Source organism: Mustelus asterias, chromosome 1 (genome assembly GCF_964213995.1).
Source record: "Mustelus asterias chromosome 1, sMusAst1.hap1.1, whole genome shotgun sequence".
Taxonomy (NCBI): domain Eukaryota; kingdom Metazoa; phylum Chordata; class Chondrichthyes; order Carcharhiniformes; family Triakidae; genus Mustelus; species Mustelus asterias.
In genome coordinates this window covers 144,961,630-144,981,494 of record NC_135801.1, presented here as the reverse complement: position 1 = coordinate 144,981,494, position 19,865 = coordinate 144,961,630, and the positions used below count along the sequence as shown (strand labels likewise).

The 19,865-nt window shown below is 44.7% G+C and overlaps 1 protein-coding gene across 4 annotated transcripts in view; it reads right to left on the bottom strand.

The window, feature by feature from the left end:
* Window positions 1-19,865, bottom strand: part of wdr7 (WD repeat domain 7) — a 660,051-nt gene that overhangs the window by 236,604 nt on the left and 403,582 nt on the right. For all 4 annotated transcript variants that reach the window (XM_078219900.1, XM_078219908.1, XM_078219891.1 and 1 more), the window contains one exon: window positions 12,157-12,381. In XM_078219900.1, coding sequence (XP_078076026.1) covers window positions 12,157-12,381 — 225 coding nt within the window. The remainder of the gene's footprint in view (window positions 1-12,156; window positions 12,382-19,865) is intronic.

The following is a 19,865-nucleotide window of genomic DNA, read 5'->3' as shown; positions in this document are numbered from 1 at the left end:
CACACTACCAGAAGGACGTGGAGGCTTTAGAGAGAGTGCAGAAGAGGTTTACCAGGATGTTGCCTGGTATGGAAGGGCTTAGTTATGAGGAGAGATTGGGTAAACTGGGGTTGTTCTCACTGGAAAGACGGAGGATGAGGGGTGACCTAATAGAGGTGTATAAAATTATGAAAGGCATAGATAGGGTGAACGGTGGGAAGCTTTTTCCCAGGTCGGTGGTGACGTTCACGAGGGGTCATAGATTCAAGGTGAGGGGGGGGGGTTTAAACACGGATATCAGAAGGACGTATTTTACACAGAGGGTGGTGGGGGCCTGGAATGCGCTGCCGGCCAAGGCGGTGGAGGCAGACACACTGGGAACATTTAAGACTTATCTAGATAGCCACATGAACAGAGTGGGAATGGAGGGATACAAAAGAATGGTCTAGTTTGGACCAGGGAGCGATGTGGGCTTGGAGGGCCGAAGGGCCTGTCCCTGTGCTGTATTGTTCTTTGTTCTTTTGTTCTTTTATTGTCGAGACCGGTCAGGACCTTATGCGTTTCAATCAATTTGCTTCTTACTCTTCTAAACATGTTTAGATAGAAGTCTAGCCTGTCCAACAATTCTTCATAAAACAACCCACCCATTCCAGGCATTGGTCTGGGTAAACTTCCAAACTGCTTCGAACACATTTACATCCTTCCTTAAATAAGGTGACCAATACTGTACATAGTACTCCAGATGTGATCTCACTAGTACTCTGTATAACTGAAACTGAGCCTTTCTGACTTTTATATTTAAATCCCCTCAATATAAATGATAACATTCTGTTAGCTCTTTCAATTACTTGCTGAATCTGCATTCTAACTTTTTGTAATTCATGCACTAAGACACCCATATTTATCTGCGTCTCAGAGCTCTGCTATCTCTCACCATTTAGATAACATACTTCTCTTTTATTCTTCCTGCCAAAATGAACAATTTCACACACAGCCCTTCATCCAAGTCATTTATATAACTTATAAATAGTTGAGGTCCCAGCACTGATCCCTGTGGCACGTGACTCATTACATCTTATCAAACTGAAAATGACTCATTTATGTCTACTCTCTGCTTCCTGTTAGCCACCTAATCTTCTATTCATGCCAATATGGGACCTTCCCAGAATCTATAGAACTTCAGTAAATTAAAACCAATGCATCAACTACCTCACGAGCCACTCCTTTTAAGATACTAGAATGAAGTCCATCAGGATCTGGACACTTGTCAGTTCACTGCTCCAACAACTTTCTCAGTACCACTTGCCTGGTGATTGTAATTTCAGGAAGGAGTCTAACAACTCAGGTGAGATCTCCCACTCACCTGACGAAGGAGCAGCGCTCTGAAAGCTAGTGGCGTTTGCCACCAAATAACCTGGTGTTGTTAGACTCCTTACTGTGTTTACCCCAGTCCAACGCCGGCATCTCCACATCATGATTGGAATTTCCCAGAGTTCCTCTCTCCCTTGCATTTCCTGGTTTAACTGAAAGCTATCTGATGAAGTCTAAAATACACAAACTCTGCAAAAGGAAAATTAAATAAGGCTGGAAAATGTTCACATTAAAGGTGAATTGGAAGATAACAGCCACAAAATTTGAGCCAAATACAGAATTGAAGAAAATAGTTGGATGTTTAGAAAACGTGGAAAAGATTTTTGTGAAGAGATGAAAATTAAGAACCTCGAATGGCAGCAAGAACTCACAAAAGAGTCTCAGAAACAGTTGGTAGAAGTGCAATTACAGAATGAGAGTTTGAAGGATCTTATGCATTAATTATACTCTGCCCAAGAAAAACTGATCGGCGTAAAAACCAACTTTTATGCACAAAGGATGCATTTGTGAAGAAAATGAGAACTGGTTTGAACACTGGAATGTCGCTCACAGGAAGTAGAACATGTGAAAGAGGAATTGAAATGCTTAAATGATGAACGAATAGAGGCAAGTTCAACAAACTTGGGGTGGAATCTCACAAGAATTTGGCAGAGTGTTGGTTCTGGTGCAAAAATGGAGTGATTCCTGCCAGCATGATTTCGGAATAATCTAATGCCTTAGTAATAAAAATTTTTAGACACACGAGAATCTTGCCGCACTTGCGTGCTCCCTCTGATTCGCCCACCCTGTCACAACCTACTTGCTGCAATTACTGGGGCGCTCCAAATAAATGGTTCCCCAGCACTTGTTCCAAATCTGTCCCAGGGGATGCCAGCCAAGAAGTCCACACCTTGCATTTCAGAGGGAGCCCTGACCAGACGGCTGGGTGATGTTCAGCAGAACTCGACCCCTACTCCAGAAGAAGGCTATCCAGCAAGGTCAACAACCTGGGAGGCAGTCAGTGCCAGCTCACTGCAGAAGAGGATGGGAGAGCAGCATCAGAAGAAGATAAACAATCTCCCCAATCACCACGTTCCCACCAGTAACTGCTGTGCTCCTCAAACTCCAATTCCCACACATGCCCGATGCCTGCCACACCTCATCACCATCTTCTATTCACAACTCCTGCCAAACTACGTGTCATTGCAGGACAAACTCAACCACAACAAACTGAGGAAGCAAACCCAGCCAGAGTCATGCTGGAGCTCAGAACCCTCACGCTTTGAGGAGAAAGCACTCATAGCTGGTTGGGGAGGAGGAACCAAGCACCTGCGTTGAGGATGAATTAAGGGCAGCAGACAAACGTGAGAATCCTCAAGACAAACTGTCATTCCTCAAGTGGGTAGTCAATGTCCTGTCCTTTAATCCCTGTATTGCACCATGTCATCTCCCTTCTCTTGCAAGCAAAGCAGCCGAGAAGCCTGGGCCATCCTTGCCATCCCTGGACTCTCCGGACACATGTAGCTCCAAAGGAGACTTCTCGGACCCCACCACCAAAGATGTGTCGCAGCTGTCACCCACACCTGGCACCAGCACAGAAAAGGGTTCACTAAGTAGATAGGACTCTGGGTCACTCACTGGTGAGCACCTCACAGCTGAAGATCCACAGCAGATGGAGAAAAAGACATCCAGGGAAACCAGCACACGGAGGGATGCCAAAGGCCAGGACACTGCTGAGCCCTGCCTGATGATGTGCCCCTGGGTCCGATCGTTCCAGAGCTGATGGAACTGCATAGGCAGAGTTGTGAATATCAGTAAGGGGTGACAGCAGCTCTCTTCGGATTGCAAGGCCGACTGGAGGAATCCATTGTCTTCTGTCCGAGGAGATGGTACTGCCACTTCAGTGCAACTAGGCCAACATTGTAGAGTCCCTGGAACAGGCCATACACTCCAAGGCCGGGATGTCTGTACCATAGTTCAGCCCATGACTTCCATGTCAGAGGGCACAAACTCCATGCTGCAGGGCTTCAACTGCATGGTGCAAGCACTGGTGGGAATTCAGTGCCAGACCTCACTCCAGTTGTCCCTCTATCCCACGGAGGAACACTGGAGCCTTCGGGCACCTGAAGGGATGAGGATCGTTTGGGGCACAGCCCGGGCCTTCCACCCAACCCATCTGACTCCCCCCTTCCTGTGAGTGACACACCTCCAGCCCCTCACACCGAGGAGGGCAGCACTGCAATACCCATGCTATCCTAAAGCAGGCCAGAACCCGTAATGTCCAGGCCCACCAAGGTATGCCCGCCAAGATCATTTCAAGGAAACAGGGCGTGGAAGTCAGCAAGCCTCTCTGTCCTGGGGAAGCACCTAGAAGGAGTGCGAGAATTCGGAAGGGTGAGACGTTAAAGGCATCTAGTTGGCATGGGTGAAAGCAGGCGAAAATGTAGAAAGGTCACCACTGTATATGGCTCCAGAATAAATATTCACTTTGTTCACCCACAGAGCCTCTACTGTGTCATCTGGTGCTGAAAGCTATGCGAACCCCTGCGTACACCCAGCACTTCATTGCTGATGTGAGAGAGAATGGCTGTGCAGTGCCTCTCCTGCACTGTCAAAACTATAGATGTACTGCTATTTATTTATTCGTCACAAGTAGGCTTACATTAACACTACAATGAAGTTACTGTGAAGTTCCTCTAGTCGCCACACTCCGGCACCTGTTCGGGTCAATGCTCCTAACCAGCACATCTTTTGGACTTGGGAGGAAACCGGAGGACCCGAAGGAAACCCATACAGTGACCCAAGCTGGGAATCGAACTCAGGTCCCTTGTGCTGTGAGGCAGCAGTGCTAACCACTGTGCCACCCGCAGTCAATCCACAGTCAACCACCTCCAAACCATAGAAACCCTTCCCATATCCCCATTAATTGAAGGGGCATCCCTCTCCTGCCCCTATCCTCTTCCCACCTCATTCAGAGCATTTCATGAGTGCAACATTGCACCTGTATGCAAGAGGCCAAGGGGTTGTGGAAATGCTAAGAGCCCGCCCACCTTGGGTGAAAGCTGAAACTGAAAAGCTGAGCACTTACCCCAAAGGGGCTGCAGTTCCTGATGCTCATCTTGAACCATTTATGAAGACCACAATGTACCCGTTCAATGGCAGGGATCATTCAGCTCTCTGTTAGGCAATCAAACTTATCGCTGAGGCTGAGAGGAGGATTACCTTGCCTTTGCAGCAAGTCACCATCACTCTCCTGCAGAATCCAACCAATGCCTTCAGCCCCCTGCCCATGAAGATGTGCAACATTGGTGTGAGGATTCTGCCACCACATTCTTTGTTTTTTCTAACACCCATGGGGGATGGGCTTAACATGGGCTACTCCTGCTCGTCCTCAAAATGAGATCTTATAAGGGCCTCCCTTTCTTGGTGGCTTATTCTGACCCTGTCCATAACTCTGCCTTCCTCCTCCGCCAACTCCTCAGCTTCATCATGCCCATGTCCTCAAAACCCTCTGATCCGAGAGGTGGCATTCACCCATCTCCTCCTGTTCCAGGTGGTCTTCCCTCTGCAGTGCTAAGTTGTGGAGCATGCAGCACACCACAATAATACGGGAGACCCTCTGGGGGCCATGTTGTAGGGCAGCTCCCCAACCAGTCCGCACATTAGAACCGCATCTTTAGCAATTCACCAGCACGCATCTTGAAACGTGAGCCTCATTGTATCAAGTCTCTGCTGATGCTTATGGCCTTGGCACCGGGGTCAGCAGCCACCTCCTGAGTGGGTACCTCTTATCCCTGAGGAGCCATCCCCCCAGCTGCCTCTCTCCCTCAAAGATGGCTGGTATTTGCGAGCAACTCAAAATAAAACTGTCATGGGTGCTCCTTGGGAAACTGGCACACACTTGCATGACACACATTGTGTGATTGCAGACAAGTTGGACGTTAAGGGAGTAGAATCCCTGGTGGTTCATGAATGGTGCTGCCTGTCGTAATGGTGACCTAAGAGCTACGTGGGTGCAGTCAATAACACCTTGCACCTGGGGCTACGAGGGAGAACCCCATGGCCTTGGCATCCTGGGTTGCCTGATCCTGGTTCAAGTTTATAAACATCTCTGCCCTTACAGACAGGGTACCTGTGACCTCTCTGATACATTTGTGCGTGGCAGACTGGGAGATGCCACAAATGTCCCCTGTGCTACCCTGGAAGGAGTCGCTGGCAAAAAAAGTTTAGTGCAGCTGTGACTTTAAGGGGCACAGTCATTGGGTGTCCTCCAGTTCCATGGGATGCCAGCTCGTTCAGTATGTGGCAGAGGTGGTCCACCGTCCCCCAGGACAGATCTTCTCTAGCACTAAAGCTTGTATATCTGAAAGTATGAGCACTTTTGCTGGAAGATTCTACGCCAGTACTGTCTCCTAGGTTGATCCTGTGCTCCTGCTCCCTGGACTGCTGCAAGCCTCGGGTCCTGGGCATGTGCGGTAGCACAAGAATATCTCCGCTGCTGATCTATCCCGATTAGTAGAAAAACCAATTCCACAGGCTCCATGATTCTCCTAAGTCATGCACAGAAAGGGTGAGGACACCACAGTGAGCTGGGAGAGGTCCTACCACAGTCCTGACCCTCATCCCTCTGTGACTTCCATTCAAGTGTTTCCCATTCACGGAGTGAATATCTGCTCCCCCTCCCCATCCCCTCTGTCAAAACAGCCACATCCCCACCTTATTTCCCTGTACACCACCAGGATGCATAGCGTTGAGCTCCATTTTCTCATGGCATCTGACCCACCTCCCCCCCACCGGTAAGTTGAGAGTGACCCCCACCACTCGCCCCGAGCAGCACTTATCTGTGCCCCCTACGTTCTCCCTGGTACACCTTGAGTATCGGACAGGCTGAGAAGAAATGGCTGCCTCAGCGCTCATCTACGATATCCCCCTGGGAGGTGAAGGAGCCAGGTTCAAGCTTTTGTACAGCTTTTGCAAATGCCTCTGCCTGCTGAATATTCAGTGTGGGCTCAATATCTGGAGTGGGTGCTCGATAATGAGATACTAATGTATTAAAATGAGGTTCCGGACGTTCCGCTGTGTGTTTCGCATCAGTCCGTCAGCGGGCCTGGTCCAAAATTGCAAAACACCATCACACCAGCGAGAATCAAGTGTTTCAAAACTCTCTGCATTTTGAGTGTGCACCACCATTCCCATGCACAGTGAGTCTGGGCTCAAGATTCCTTGATTAATTATAAACATCAGACATCTCTAGTTAGCATTGTGTAAAATGCCTGGAACAGGGGAAAGAATTGCTGATAAATCAGAACAGTTGCTTGAAAGCAGAATGAACAAAGAGTGATGAGTTTCTTGAACTTTGGTCCAATTTGAACAACATAAAGGAAGAGATATGCAATATGGAAGAGCAAATCCATAATTTGAAAGCAGGGAAGGGATATTTTACAAAACAGATTGATAATCGAACAAGTGAATTGAAAGAACCCAAGGAGCAATCAGTGACTATGGGAAAAAGATTCTAAACAGAACTGGATGCCCAGGTGATGCTATCAAACATATATAAGGTAATTTTGAACGAAGACAACTCAACTTACCAGAGTAGTAGTTGCTGAGCTGAATGAAAAGATTCATTAGCTCGAAAAACAGTTGGAAAAGCGCAAAGTGCTCAAAACATTTTGGCAAAATTGAGAAACAAGTTGAAACAAGTGCTCCATTTTTGAAACGTAAATTTCCACATACATCGTGACGACCCACACAGTGATGGAAGAAGCGAAAGAAAAGACAAGGAGCTAAGCACAATGTTCATCCACCCAACAAGAAATAAGTTAGAGCATCTACAGTACAACAGCCTGACTGACCAAGAGTGGTTCAACACGAATAATGGAAGGAAGAGATGAAAACATATCCAGATGCCAGAACAACGTCTAAACCTACAGGAAGAACCAACAATGACAGAGTCTACCACTCCTCTGACACTAATGTGAATGAAATGTGGAATAGTTTATAAGGGGGCTGCCATTGACCAGAAACTGAACTGGATTAACCATATAAATACTGTGGCTATAAGAGCAGGTCAAAGGCTAGGAATCCTGCATTCAGTAACTCACCTGCTGACTCCCTAAAGTCTGTCCACCACCTACAAGGCACAAGTCAGGAGTGTGATGGAATTATTTTCCACTTGCTTGGATGAGTGCAGCTCAAACAACACTTAAGAAGCTGGACACGATCCAAGACAAAGCAGCCTACTTGATTGACACCTCATCCACAAGCATTCACTCTCCACCACTGATGCGCAGTGGCAGCAATGTGTACCATCTATCTACAAGATGCACTCCAGGAATTCACCAAGGCTCCTTTGACGTTCCAAACCTGTGATCTCTACCACCTAGAGGACAGCAGATATATGGGAACACCACCACCTGCAAATTCCCCTCCAAGTCACTCAGCATCCTGACTTGGAAATATATCGTCGTTCCTTCATTGTCGTTGGGTTAATATCCTGGAATACCCTCCCTGACAGCACTGATTGTGTACCAACAGAGGGCAGCGATTCAAGGCAATGACTCACCACCACAATCTCAAGGGCAATTGGGGATAGGCAATAAATGTTGACTAACCAGTGATGTCAATATCCCATAAATGAATTAAAAAATAGAGTTAATGTGGGACTGAGTTCAGTGCTGCCCACACAAGAGAACATATGACCTCCACGTAGGATCAGTCTCATGTTGGACAGAGCTGTGTATACCAGCAAGCATGGAGACAGCTCCTAGCTTGGAACCTTTACTGTATCTTTGTAAATAGCTCTTAGAGTCAATAAACATGTACAGGTAACCTATACATGACCACAAAGACTTTTACAGACCCATCAATACGTAACCAACACCTTGCAACTGTAATTACAGAAAACTAACACTACTGCTGCAAAAACTGAGCCAATGCATCCTTAATGTAGCAAAACATAACAAGAACATAAGAACATAATAGGAGCAGGAGTAGGCCATCTAGCCCCTCGAGCCTGCCGCGCCATAGATCATGGCTGATCTGATAGTGGTTTAGTTCCACTTACCCGCCCGCTCCCCATAACCCTTAATTCCCTTATTGATCAGAAATCTATCTACCTGTGACTTAAACATATTTAACGAGGTAGCCTCCACTGCTTCAATGGGCAGAAAATTCCAGAGATTCACTACCCTCTGAGAGAAGAAGTTGCTCCTCAACTCTGTCCTAAACTGACTCCCCCTTATTTTGAGGCTCTGTCCTCTAGTTCTTGTTTCCTTTCTAAGTGGAAAGACTCTCTCTGTCTCTACCCTGTCGAGCCCCTTCATTATCTTATATGTCTCTATAAGATCTCCCCTCAGCCTTCTAAACTCCAACGAGTACAGGCCCAATCTACTCAATCTCTCCTCATAAACTAACCCCCTCATCTCCGGTATCAACCTGGTGAACCTTCTCTGTACTCCCTCCAAGGCCAATACATTCTTCCGCAAGTAAGGGGACCAAAATTGGACACACTACTCCAGCTGTGGCCTCACCAGTACCTTGTACAATTGCAGCAAGACCTCCCTGCTTTTATACTCCATCCCCTTTGCGATAAAGGCCAACATTACATTTGCCTTCTTGATCACCTGCTGCACCTGCAAACTGAGTTTTTGGGATTCATGCACAAGGACCCCCAAAACATCTCTCATAACTTTGCAGGAGTGTTCCCGAACAACATTTGATCTAGAGTCACCACAGAGGACACTGGGACAGTGACCAAGATCTTTGTGCAGGAGGTATGTTTTAAGAAGCACCATGAAGGAGACTCGAGAGCTAGAAGCAGAGTGGTTTATGGAAGGGATTCCAGATCTTGGAGCCGAGGCAGCTTACATTCTAACGTGTGCCAAACGGATGGGTGTTTTGATGAAAACAGCTTCAAGTCAATGTGACCCACAGTTATAGCAGTCAAAAATGCAAAAGCTTATATAACTTCATTCAAATTGTCTGCCTCTTTGCAGCATTAACATTCTCAAATAATAACTGTTGATAAAAGCATGTATTTTTCTGCATGCTATGCCCATTTTCTCCCAGGGATACAAATAAAACCAGAAAAATTTATTTTGAGTGATCACTTGATATTATGTATTGCTTCTGAGTGCCTCTGTTAGGTAATTACACTTTGTTACTGATATCAGATGCAATGATAACTATATGGACAGGCTATGCAACTGCTAGAGCTAATATTCAATTATTGTGATCTTAGAAAGGAGGCTCTGGTACCTGTGGAGGAAGAATTAAATAAAGTTGCTATGCAACATGGTTTTGTTTAAGGGAAATCATGTTTCACTAATTTATTAGAGTTCTTTGAGGAAGTAAGAAATGGGATAAAGGGGATATTGTAGGTGTGATATACTTGGATTTCCAAGAGGCATTTGATAAGATGTCACATCAAAGGTTACTTAACAAAATCACATGGTGTCGGGGGTAACATATTAGCATGGATAAAAGCAGGAAATAGGTATAAGTGGGTCATTTTCGGAGTGCCACAGTGATTAGTGCTGAGGCCCCAACTATTTACAACCTACATCAACAACTTGGATGAAGTTAAACAAATGCATGTCAGCTAAATTTGACAATGACACCAAGATACGCCAGAAAGTAAATTGCAAAGGGATATAGATAGGCTAAATGAGTGGGCAAAACATTTGACAAATTGAGTATAATGTAGGAAAATGTGAACTTGTCTAAAATAAAGGCAAAATACTGTGGATGCTGGAATAAAAACAAAAACAGAAAATGCTGGAGAAACTCAGCAGGTCTAACAGCATCTGTGGAGAGAGAATAGAGCCAACATTTTGAGTCAGGATGACCCTTCATCAGAGCTGAAGGCAAAGAAAATCAAACAAGATTTATACTGTGAGAGGGGGAGAGGGCTGTAATTGGACAAAGGGAATGTAAATAGTGATAAAGGCTGAGAAAAGTGCTAAAAGCATCCATCTTTTTCTTATTCATTCGTGGGACATAGGCATTGCTAGCTGGGCAGCATTTAGTGCCCATCCCTTGTTGCCCGTGGGCAGTTGAGAGTCAACCACATTGCTGTGGCTCTGGAATCACCTGTAGGCCAGACCAGGTAAGGACGGCAGATTTCCTTCTCTAAAGAACATTAGTGAACCAGATGGGTTTTCCCGACAATCGACAAAGGTTTCATGGGCATCAGTGGACTCTTAATTCCCGATTTGTTTTATTGAATTCAAATTCCACCATCTGCCATGGTGGGATTTGAACTCTGGTCCCAAAACATTAGCTGAGTTTCTAGATTAATAGTCTAGCGATAACACCACTGGGCAAGCGCCTCTCCTCATTGAGGGATGTGTGAATGGCAGAACAAAGGTACAGATTGTTAGGGGACTCCCTGAGGAATGTAGCAATTGGCCTTGAGGGGGGGGGGGGGGGGTGTTGGAGACAAGATGGAGAGCGAGATTTCAGAATTGGAAAAATAAAAATAAGAATGGAAAGAAGAAATGAAATAAAATAAATGGAAATGGGGTAATGATGGAGGGGAGAGTTCATGCTCTGAAGTTGTTAAACTCAATGTTCAGTCCAGAATGCTGGGAAGTGCCCAATCGGAAGATGAGGTGCTATTCCTCCAGTTTTCATTAGGCCTCATTGGAACATTGCAAAAGGCTAAGAACGGACATATGGATAGGAAAACAGTGTGGTGTACTGAAATGGTACGCATGGGATACCCAAGGTTCTCATGACAAACAACCCCTATGAGATCCATGGGTAATCACTGATTGACCTCCCTATGGAGTCTGTGGAGTATGAGTTCCCCTCGATATAGGCAGTGGCCTGCCCAACTGGAACTTATTACCTTAGTCTTTTATAAGACAGTCCCAGGCAGGGATTAATGTGCGTACACCACAGTAGTAGTTTTACTTTATGTTCTGTAATAAACCATGTTCCATTCCAGTCGGTCTTTGAGTCATTATATAGGCCATTTGGCCCATCGAGTCTGCTGCGCCATTCAATGAGACCCTGGCTGATCTGACATGCTAATCCTCAACTCCATTTTCCTGCCTTATCCCCACAAACCTTTATTTCCTTACTGATAAAAAAAATCTGTCCATCTCAGCTTTGAACATGTTTAACGACCCAGCCTTTACAGCCCTCTTTGGTAATGAATTCCACAGTTTCACTACCCTTTGATAAGACCATAAGACGCAGGAGCAGAAGTAGACCATTTGGCCCATCGAGTCTGCTCCACTCCAGGACACTACCCTGTGCAACCCTGGAGAAAAATCATAGTAAAAAAACATAGTTCTTAAAAACTTGTGTTTGAACTCTTTTCCAGATATTAAAATATTGAAAATGGGGGGGGAAAAAAGGCAATCTGTCAAGCATCGCCCAATTAGGTAACGAGTCTTTTGCTTTCCAGGAAGGAAGGAAGTATATCACAAGGATGGACGCGTTGGTCAAAAAATGGCTGGAACATGGGGGTAGACATGTCAGGAAATCTCCAGGAATACAATAAAAAGTGTGTGAAATAATTTGGCACATTTCAAGAGATGTAATGAGGTGCGGTTTGAAAGTATTCTCTTGCCATTGAGATGTTGTTTTACAATTGGACCTCTAACGCATAAACACAAAACAGATGCCTGAATTTATCAAATTTACAATGATACTGATCAGAAGCAGTAACGTATCAAAATGAGAGGAGTATAGCAACATAAACCATAAAACATCAAAAGCAGCTGCTGGAAAAATGCAATCTAGGGCCAGTTGCATGAGTGATTTTAAATCTCAAACTCCAACATGAAAGGGATGTTATGAAATCTGAACACTTACAGGTGTGTCTAGCCAGGGAATAATTGGACCCTCCACTGGTCAGTCCAAAACCCTCTGGGACTTGATTGGTGCTCCGAGTCCGAGTTGGCAGCTTTGGAGGTTCGATCTCAGCACCGAATTCTGCTCCAATGACACCGAGAAGGACAATGGCTGTAGCCTGTTTACGGCGCTCCTCGTAAGATGACGACAATTTCTTTGTGTGTACCAGAAAACCTGGCAAACAGCCTAAAATACAAACCAAAAAAATGCCATGTTAATGAAGATATATATGGCACATACCCACACTGTAAAATGTGCAGGAATTCCCTTAAAGACGAAGTTCTGCTCTCAGCTGTTATAGAACATCGAACAGTACAGCACAGGAACAGGCCCTTCGGCCCACGATGTTGTGCCAAACATGACGCCAAATTAAACTAATCCCTTCTGTCTGCTCTTGCTCCATGTCCCTCTATTCCTTGAAAATTCCTGTGCTTATCTAAAAGCCCCTGAAACGCCCCGATCGTATCTGCCTCCACCACCAACCCTGGAAGCGCGTTCCAGACACCTACCACTCTGTGTTAAAAATGTGCCCCTCCTTTGAACTTTCCCCCTCTCACCTTAAGTGCATTCCCCCTAGTATTAGACATTTCAACTCTGGGAAAAAGATTCTGAATGTCAACACTATCTATGCCTCTCATAATTTGATAGACTTCTGTCAGGTCACCTCTCAGTTCTGCCGCTCCAGGGAAAACAACCTTAGTTTGTCCAGCTTCTCCTTATGTTACATATCTTCCAATCCAGGCAGCATTCTGGTAAACCTCTTCTGTACCCTCTCCATAGCCTTCACATCCTTCCTGTAATGTGGTGACCAGTATTGAATGCAATGCTCTAAGTGCAGCTTAACCATTGTTTTATAAAGCTGCAACATGACATCCTGACTCTTGTACTCAATGCCCCAACCAATAAAGACAGGCATGCCATACGCCTTCTTTAACACCCTATCTACTTGTGTAGCCACTTTCAGGGAGCTATGGACTTGAACTCCAAGATTCCTCTGTACATCAATGCTGTTCAGGGTCCTGCCATTAACTGTATCCTTACCCTTAACATTTGATCTCCCAAAGTGCAGCACTGCACACTTGTCCGGATAAAACTCCACCTGCCATTTCTCCACCCATATCTGCAACTGATCTATATCCCACTGTATCATTTGACAACCTTATACACTATCCACAATTCCACCTACCTTTGTGTCATCTGCAAACATACTAATCCACCCATCTACGTTTTCATCCAAGTCACTTACATATAATCACAAACAGCAGAGGTCCCAGTATGGATCCCCGCGAAACACCAGCAGTCATGGGCCTCCAGTCAGAAAAACATCCTTCCCACCACTACTCTCTGACGTCTATGGGCAAGCCAATTCTGAATCCAAGCAGCTAAGTCACCGTTCTTCCTTTTGAAGGGCTATTTCTTCTCTGATTTATACTGGAAAAGTCTTCATTGATATATTTTCAAACTGCAAATATTTGGAGAGACAGACTCCTCAATATGACTCATGCAAAGTGTCAGTGACCATTAACATTCCTTTATTTATTTGTTTCTATCATTTTTTAAAGGTTATTTTTAAACATTGATTTTTGAGGACAGCAAGAGAACCGTTCATCTCAAAGAGCACAATTAACAAAGCAAACAAGGTTAAGGATCATGTCCATGAATGCCATTTGAGTTCCAACATGGTCCTGAGCTAGCTGTCACCAGCATTCACTATTTATGCAACACTACGATAAAAGGAAGGAAACATGGATAGAATACAATGCTTTCTAACTGATCTGTAAATGGGTTCTATCTACCTGGTTGGACCAAGTATCTCAACATGGCTAAATTAAGTTTCTGGGAATAAAAGGGAAGTTGAGCCCATGCCTAAAACAGAAAAGGAAGTCTCCTTTCTTGGTAGAGAAACTTCAGCTCATGTCCAAAGATGTGCGGGTTAGGTTGATTGGCCAGGTTAAAAATTGCCCCTTAGAGTTCTGAGATGCGTGGATTAGCGGGTAAATATGTGGGGGTGGGGCCTGGGTGGGATTGTGGTCGGTGCAGACTCGATGGGCCGAATGGCCTCCTTCTGCACTGTAGGGTTTCTATGATTTCTATTTCTATGATGATCTCTGCAAACATAGAATGCCTGCAGTGCAGAAGGAGGACATTCAGCCCATCAAGCCTGCACGGACAACATTCCTACCCAGGCCTATCCCCGTAACCCCACCTATTTATCCTGCTAATCCCCCTGACACCAAGGGACAATTTTAGCATGGCCAATCAACCTAACCCGCCCATTTTTGGACTGTGGGAGGAAACCGGAGCAGCCGGAGGAAACTCACACAGACACGGGGAGAACGTGCAAACTCCACACAGAGTCACATAAGACCATAATTGAACCCTGGTCCTTGGCACTGTGAGACAGCAGTGTGAACTACTGTGCTATCGTGTCGACCATTGTCTAATATATGGTGTTCATTTCTTCCCAATAGGGGGAGATGGTGGTGTAGTGGTAATGTCACTGGGCTAGTAGTTTGGAGGCCCAGACTCTGGGATATGGATTCAATTTCCACCATGGCAGTTGGGGGGATTTAAATTCAATTAATTCAGTAATGGTAACCATATCAATTATCATTGATTGTTGTGAAAATCCATTTTGTCCACTCACGTCCTTTAGGGAAGGAAATCTGCCGAGGTGCGATTCCAGATCTACGGCAATGTGGTTGAATCTTAACTGCCCCTTAAAATGGCCTACCAAACCACTCAGTTCAAGGGCAATTTGGGATGGACAAAAAATGCTGACCCAGTCACATTACATAAAAGAATATAAACACTGTGGCTGCAAGAGCAGGTCAGAGGCTGGGAATTCTGTGGTGACTAATTCATCTCCTGACTCTCCAAAGCCTGTCACCATCTACAAGGCAGAAGTCAGTACTGTGATCGAATACCCTCCACTTGCCTGGATGAGTTCAGCTCCAACACGCTCAAAATCCAGGATAAAGAAACCCACTTGATTGGCACTGTATCTACCACCTTAAACAGTCCCACCCTCCACCACCGACACATAGAGGGAGAAGTGAGTATCATCTACAAGATGCATTTCAGCAACTCACCAAGGCTCCTTTGACAGCACCTTTCAAACCCATAATCTCTACCACCTTGAAGGACATGGGCAGCAGATACATGGGAACACGCAGCAAGTTCTCCTCTAAGCCACACACCATCCTGACTTGGAGATATATAACTGTTCCTTCATTGTTGCTGGGTCAAAATCCTGGAACTCTCTTCCTAACAGTGATGTGAGTCTCCTACACCACATGGACTGTAGCGGTTCAAGAAGAAAGCTCACCATCACCACCTCAAGGGCAATTAGAAATGAGAAATGAATGCTGGCTAAGCCATGCATGCCCATATCCCACAAAAGAATAAATTTTAAAATTAATTTTAAAAACGTAATGGCAAAGCCTCACCTATGTTACACCGGATGTATAGCACAGAGATAGGCCAAAAATGCCAGTATCTGCACATTTATACTCTTAAGAATTGTACTGTGCAGTTGGTTTCCCAGTTAATACAGTCATTATGCCGGAAATCTAAAAATTGACAATGCAATTCTTTTCGACAACAAGTAGGTAGCACAGAACCCACCTCATCAAGGCTGCTAACTTGCATTTGTGGAATAGACAAATTGAATTTACGTGGCATACCTAACATAGAAAATCATCCCAAGACGCAAACAGAATACAGGTGCAGATCCAACCATCTGCATCTCACTTCCACTTCATGCGTAGTAACAAATGTAACAGCACAGCAATTTTTAAGCACCCAAAGAATGAGGATGAATTGAACATACATTCCAAGAAATAAGTACCTTCATGTGAATCTCCAAAACCATTAAGCCCCTAATACAAACCTTTTTAAAGCTAATAGTTTTGAAGTTGCTGCAGTGAAACTACTAGGTGAATACTCAACACTTTAATATGACACTCTGGTAGTTAACAAAAGCATTAAGCTTGCATTAAAATAATGGGAGAATGCATGCAATATGAATGTGTTAAGTGCTCTTGGCTAAGAGTGCTAATAACCATTTTCAAGCTTAGATCATAGCATGGCACCCATAACTCACTCTCAATGTTTAGATCAAGTATGTTGACAAATTATAAGCATTAAAGATACTGAATAGACAGAAGAATGCCATGAATCTGTAGCCTTAGTTTAAAAAAAAATTGTTCATGGGATGTGGACAACACTGGCTGCCAGCATTTAATTATTCTTGGGGTGGTGGTGATGAACCACCATTTTGAACCATTGTCATCCATGAGGTCGAAGCACACCCACAGTACTGTGAGAAAGGGAGTCCCAGGATTTTGACCCAGTGACACTAAAGAAATGGTATTACACTTCCAAGTCAGGATGGAGCCTGCAGGTGGTGATATTCCAATGCATTTGTTCAGGAGAAATCAATTCTAGACAGTCGCACATGACCAAAAATTACAAACATCTCAATGTGTTTCACTTCAAAAGGGTGCAACTGAAAAAGAAACAGATATTCTCTATTTCCTTTCCACCTATTTACTTCCTCCCCTCCTACATACTTCTCTTTACTCTGCAAACAGCCACAGACAGTGTTAAATCAGAATTTTCCTGGTGCAACAGCTCAGTTCCCCACCACTTTGTAAGTTTAAACAGATTTCTGGGTGAAGCCCAGCAGGGTAGCATACTGGGGCCCTGAGCGGGAAAGTGGGATGTTTCCCTTAGATGTCACCTCCATCCAGGCTTTTACAACCCAGCTGCTACTCACCCCAGGTGTCCCCTTCCCTTCCAACCTTTGCGACCTGGTTTTCACTCCCCTCCCAGTGACCTCCTCTCTTTGCTCCAATAAGAGATTCCTGGACTCAGTTGCATCCTGGCACTTTGTTTTGAGAGACTCTGTGTAATCCCAGCAATGGATACTTGCCCCAGTAGTGCTGCTGGGACAAGAGAACCGCCAGCCAATCAGATGGCCACCAGCGCTGCGAGGTAGGTTTTCATCCTTAGAAAGGAACAGAAGGCCCACCTCCAGCCACTTAATGCTCCACAAAGTGTTAAATGATTATGAGGCAGCCGCAGAGTGGGGGCGAGTTTTCTGCCCATCCACACAAAAACTTCTGCCCATGAAAAATTACCACTTGGGTGAGGTACAAGAACAACAAGATTTATGGTTTACTGAAACATACTTCGGTCAATATTTTCAGGAAACGGAGGAAGAAACTTTGAAGTATTATTGCACCCAGAACTTAGAACAATATAACTTTCCAAAACTCCTTGGATCCTGAAGAAGTACCACAGAATTGGAAAACTGCCAATGCTACATCCCTATTCAAAAAGGGAGGGAGATATAAAGTAGGTAACTATAGGCTGATTAGCCTAACATCTATTGTTGGAATCAATTATTAAAGACGTGATTGCAGCACATTTGGAAAATCATTATCTAATCAAGCAGAGTCAGCATGGCTTCATGAAAGGGAAATCATGTCTGACTAATTTATTAGATCTTTTCAAGGAAGTCACAACCAGAGTGGATAGAGGGAACTCACCAGAGTGGATAGAGGGGAACGAGTAGATGTGTTGTATTTGGACTTCCAGAAGGCATTTGACAAGGGTACCCCAAAAGAGGTTAAGTCATGAGATAACAGCTCATGGTGTTGGAGGTATTACATTGGCATGGATGGAGAATTGGCTAATGGACAGGAAACAGCGAGTGGGGATAAGGTATTCTTTTTCAGGTTGGTGACCTGTAACTAGTGGATTTCCACAGAGATCAGTACTGGGACTGCAACTGTTTACAATATATATTAATGACTTGGAGGAAGGAAGCAAATTTGCAGGCAATGCAAAAATAAGTAGAAAGGCAAGTTGTGAGAGGGGCACAACAGTTTACAAAGAGATATCGATAGGTTAAGTAAGTGGGCAAAATGTTGGCAAATGGAGTACAATGTGGGAAAGTGTGAAGTTTTAAAGTAATGTTTATTTATTAGTCACAAGTAAGACTTACATTAACACTGCAATGAAGTTACTGCGAAATTCCCCTAGTCGCCACACTTCATCGCCTGTTCACGTCAATGCACCGAACCGGCATGTCTTTCAGACTGTGGGAGGAAACCAGAGCACCCGGTGGAAACACAAGCAGACACAGGGAGAACGTGCAAACTCCACACAGACAGTGACCCAAGCCGGGAATCGAACCTGGGTCTCTGGCGCTTTGAAGCAGCAGTGCTAACCACTGTGCTGCTCCAGTTGTTCATTTTGGAAGGGAGAACCAAAGAACAAGAGTATTATTTAAATGGAGAAAATCTGCAGAAAGCTGCAACACAAAGAGACTTGGGGGTACTTGTGCACAAAATACAGTAAGCTAGCACACAGGTGCAGCAAGTAATGGAATGTTGTCCCTTATTTCAAGGAGGTTGGCGTGTAAGAGTAGGGAAGCCTCGCTTCAACTGTACAAGGTACTGGTGAGATCACACCTGGAGTACTGTGAACAGTTTTGTCATCTTATCTAAGGAAATATACTATTGCATTGGAGGCAATTCAGAGAAGGTTCACTTGGACGATCCCCACTATGAAGGGTTTCACTTATGAGGAAAGATTAAACAGATTGCGACTCTACTCATTGGAATTTAGAAGAATGAGGGGTGATCTCACTGAAACATATAGGATTCTTAAGGGGCTTGACAAGGGAAATGCTGAGAGGATGTTTCCCTTCGTAGGAGAATCTAGGACCAGAGGGCATAGTTACAGAATAAAGGGGTGTCAATTTAAGACTGAGATGAGGAGGAATTTTTTCTCTTGGAGGGTCAAGTGTATTTGGAACTCCTTGCCACAGGGAGCTGTGAGGGCAGAGTCTATATTTAAGACTGAGATAGCTAAATATTTATCAAGAGTTGCGGGGAAAGGACAGAAAAGCGGACATGAGGAATGTTGGATCAGCAATGATCCTACTGAATGGTGGAGCAGGCTTGAGTGGTTGAACAGCCCACTTCAGCTCCTATTTTTTATGGTCTTCTGGACCATGATTGCTAGTATTTACAAAGGGAGCTCTGAAACTTTGCAACAACAGCTTGCAAATACATCCGGCTTTTAACATTTTTAAACATTCCAAAGCATCGCACAAGAGTGCAATTCAATAGAACTGCCACTGAGCCAGAGATATCAGGAAAGCTGACTAAAGGTATGGTAAGAGTGTTAAATTATATGGATTGCTTTAAAAGAGAGAGAATGAACAATGAGCAAGGAAATCCCAGAGCTGAGGGCCTAGATAGCTGATGGCACAACCAGCAATGATGGAGAAGAGGGAGACAGTACACAAGAGTGCAGAGTTCTCAAGAACTGCAGGGCTGAAGGAGATTACAGAAATAGGGAAGGGTGAGGCCTTTGAGGGATTGAAACATGAAGATGAGAAGCTCAAAAATCAAGTGGTTGGTGAACCGGGAGTCAATGGCAGTCAGCAAGCATAGGATTGATGGATTGTTGGGATTTGGTGCAAGTTAGTATGCAGGCAGCAGATTTGTTGTTAAGTTTATGGAAGCTGAGAGGCTGACCAGGAAAACATTGGAATAGCTGATTCTGGAGTTAACAAGAGGAAGCCTGGATAAGGGTTCCAGCAGCAAATGGACCAAGGCAGGGGCAGACATGAGCAATATTTTTTTATTCGT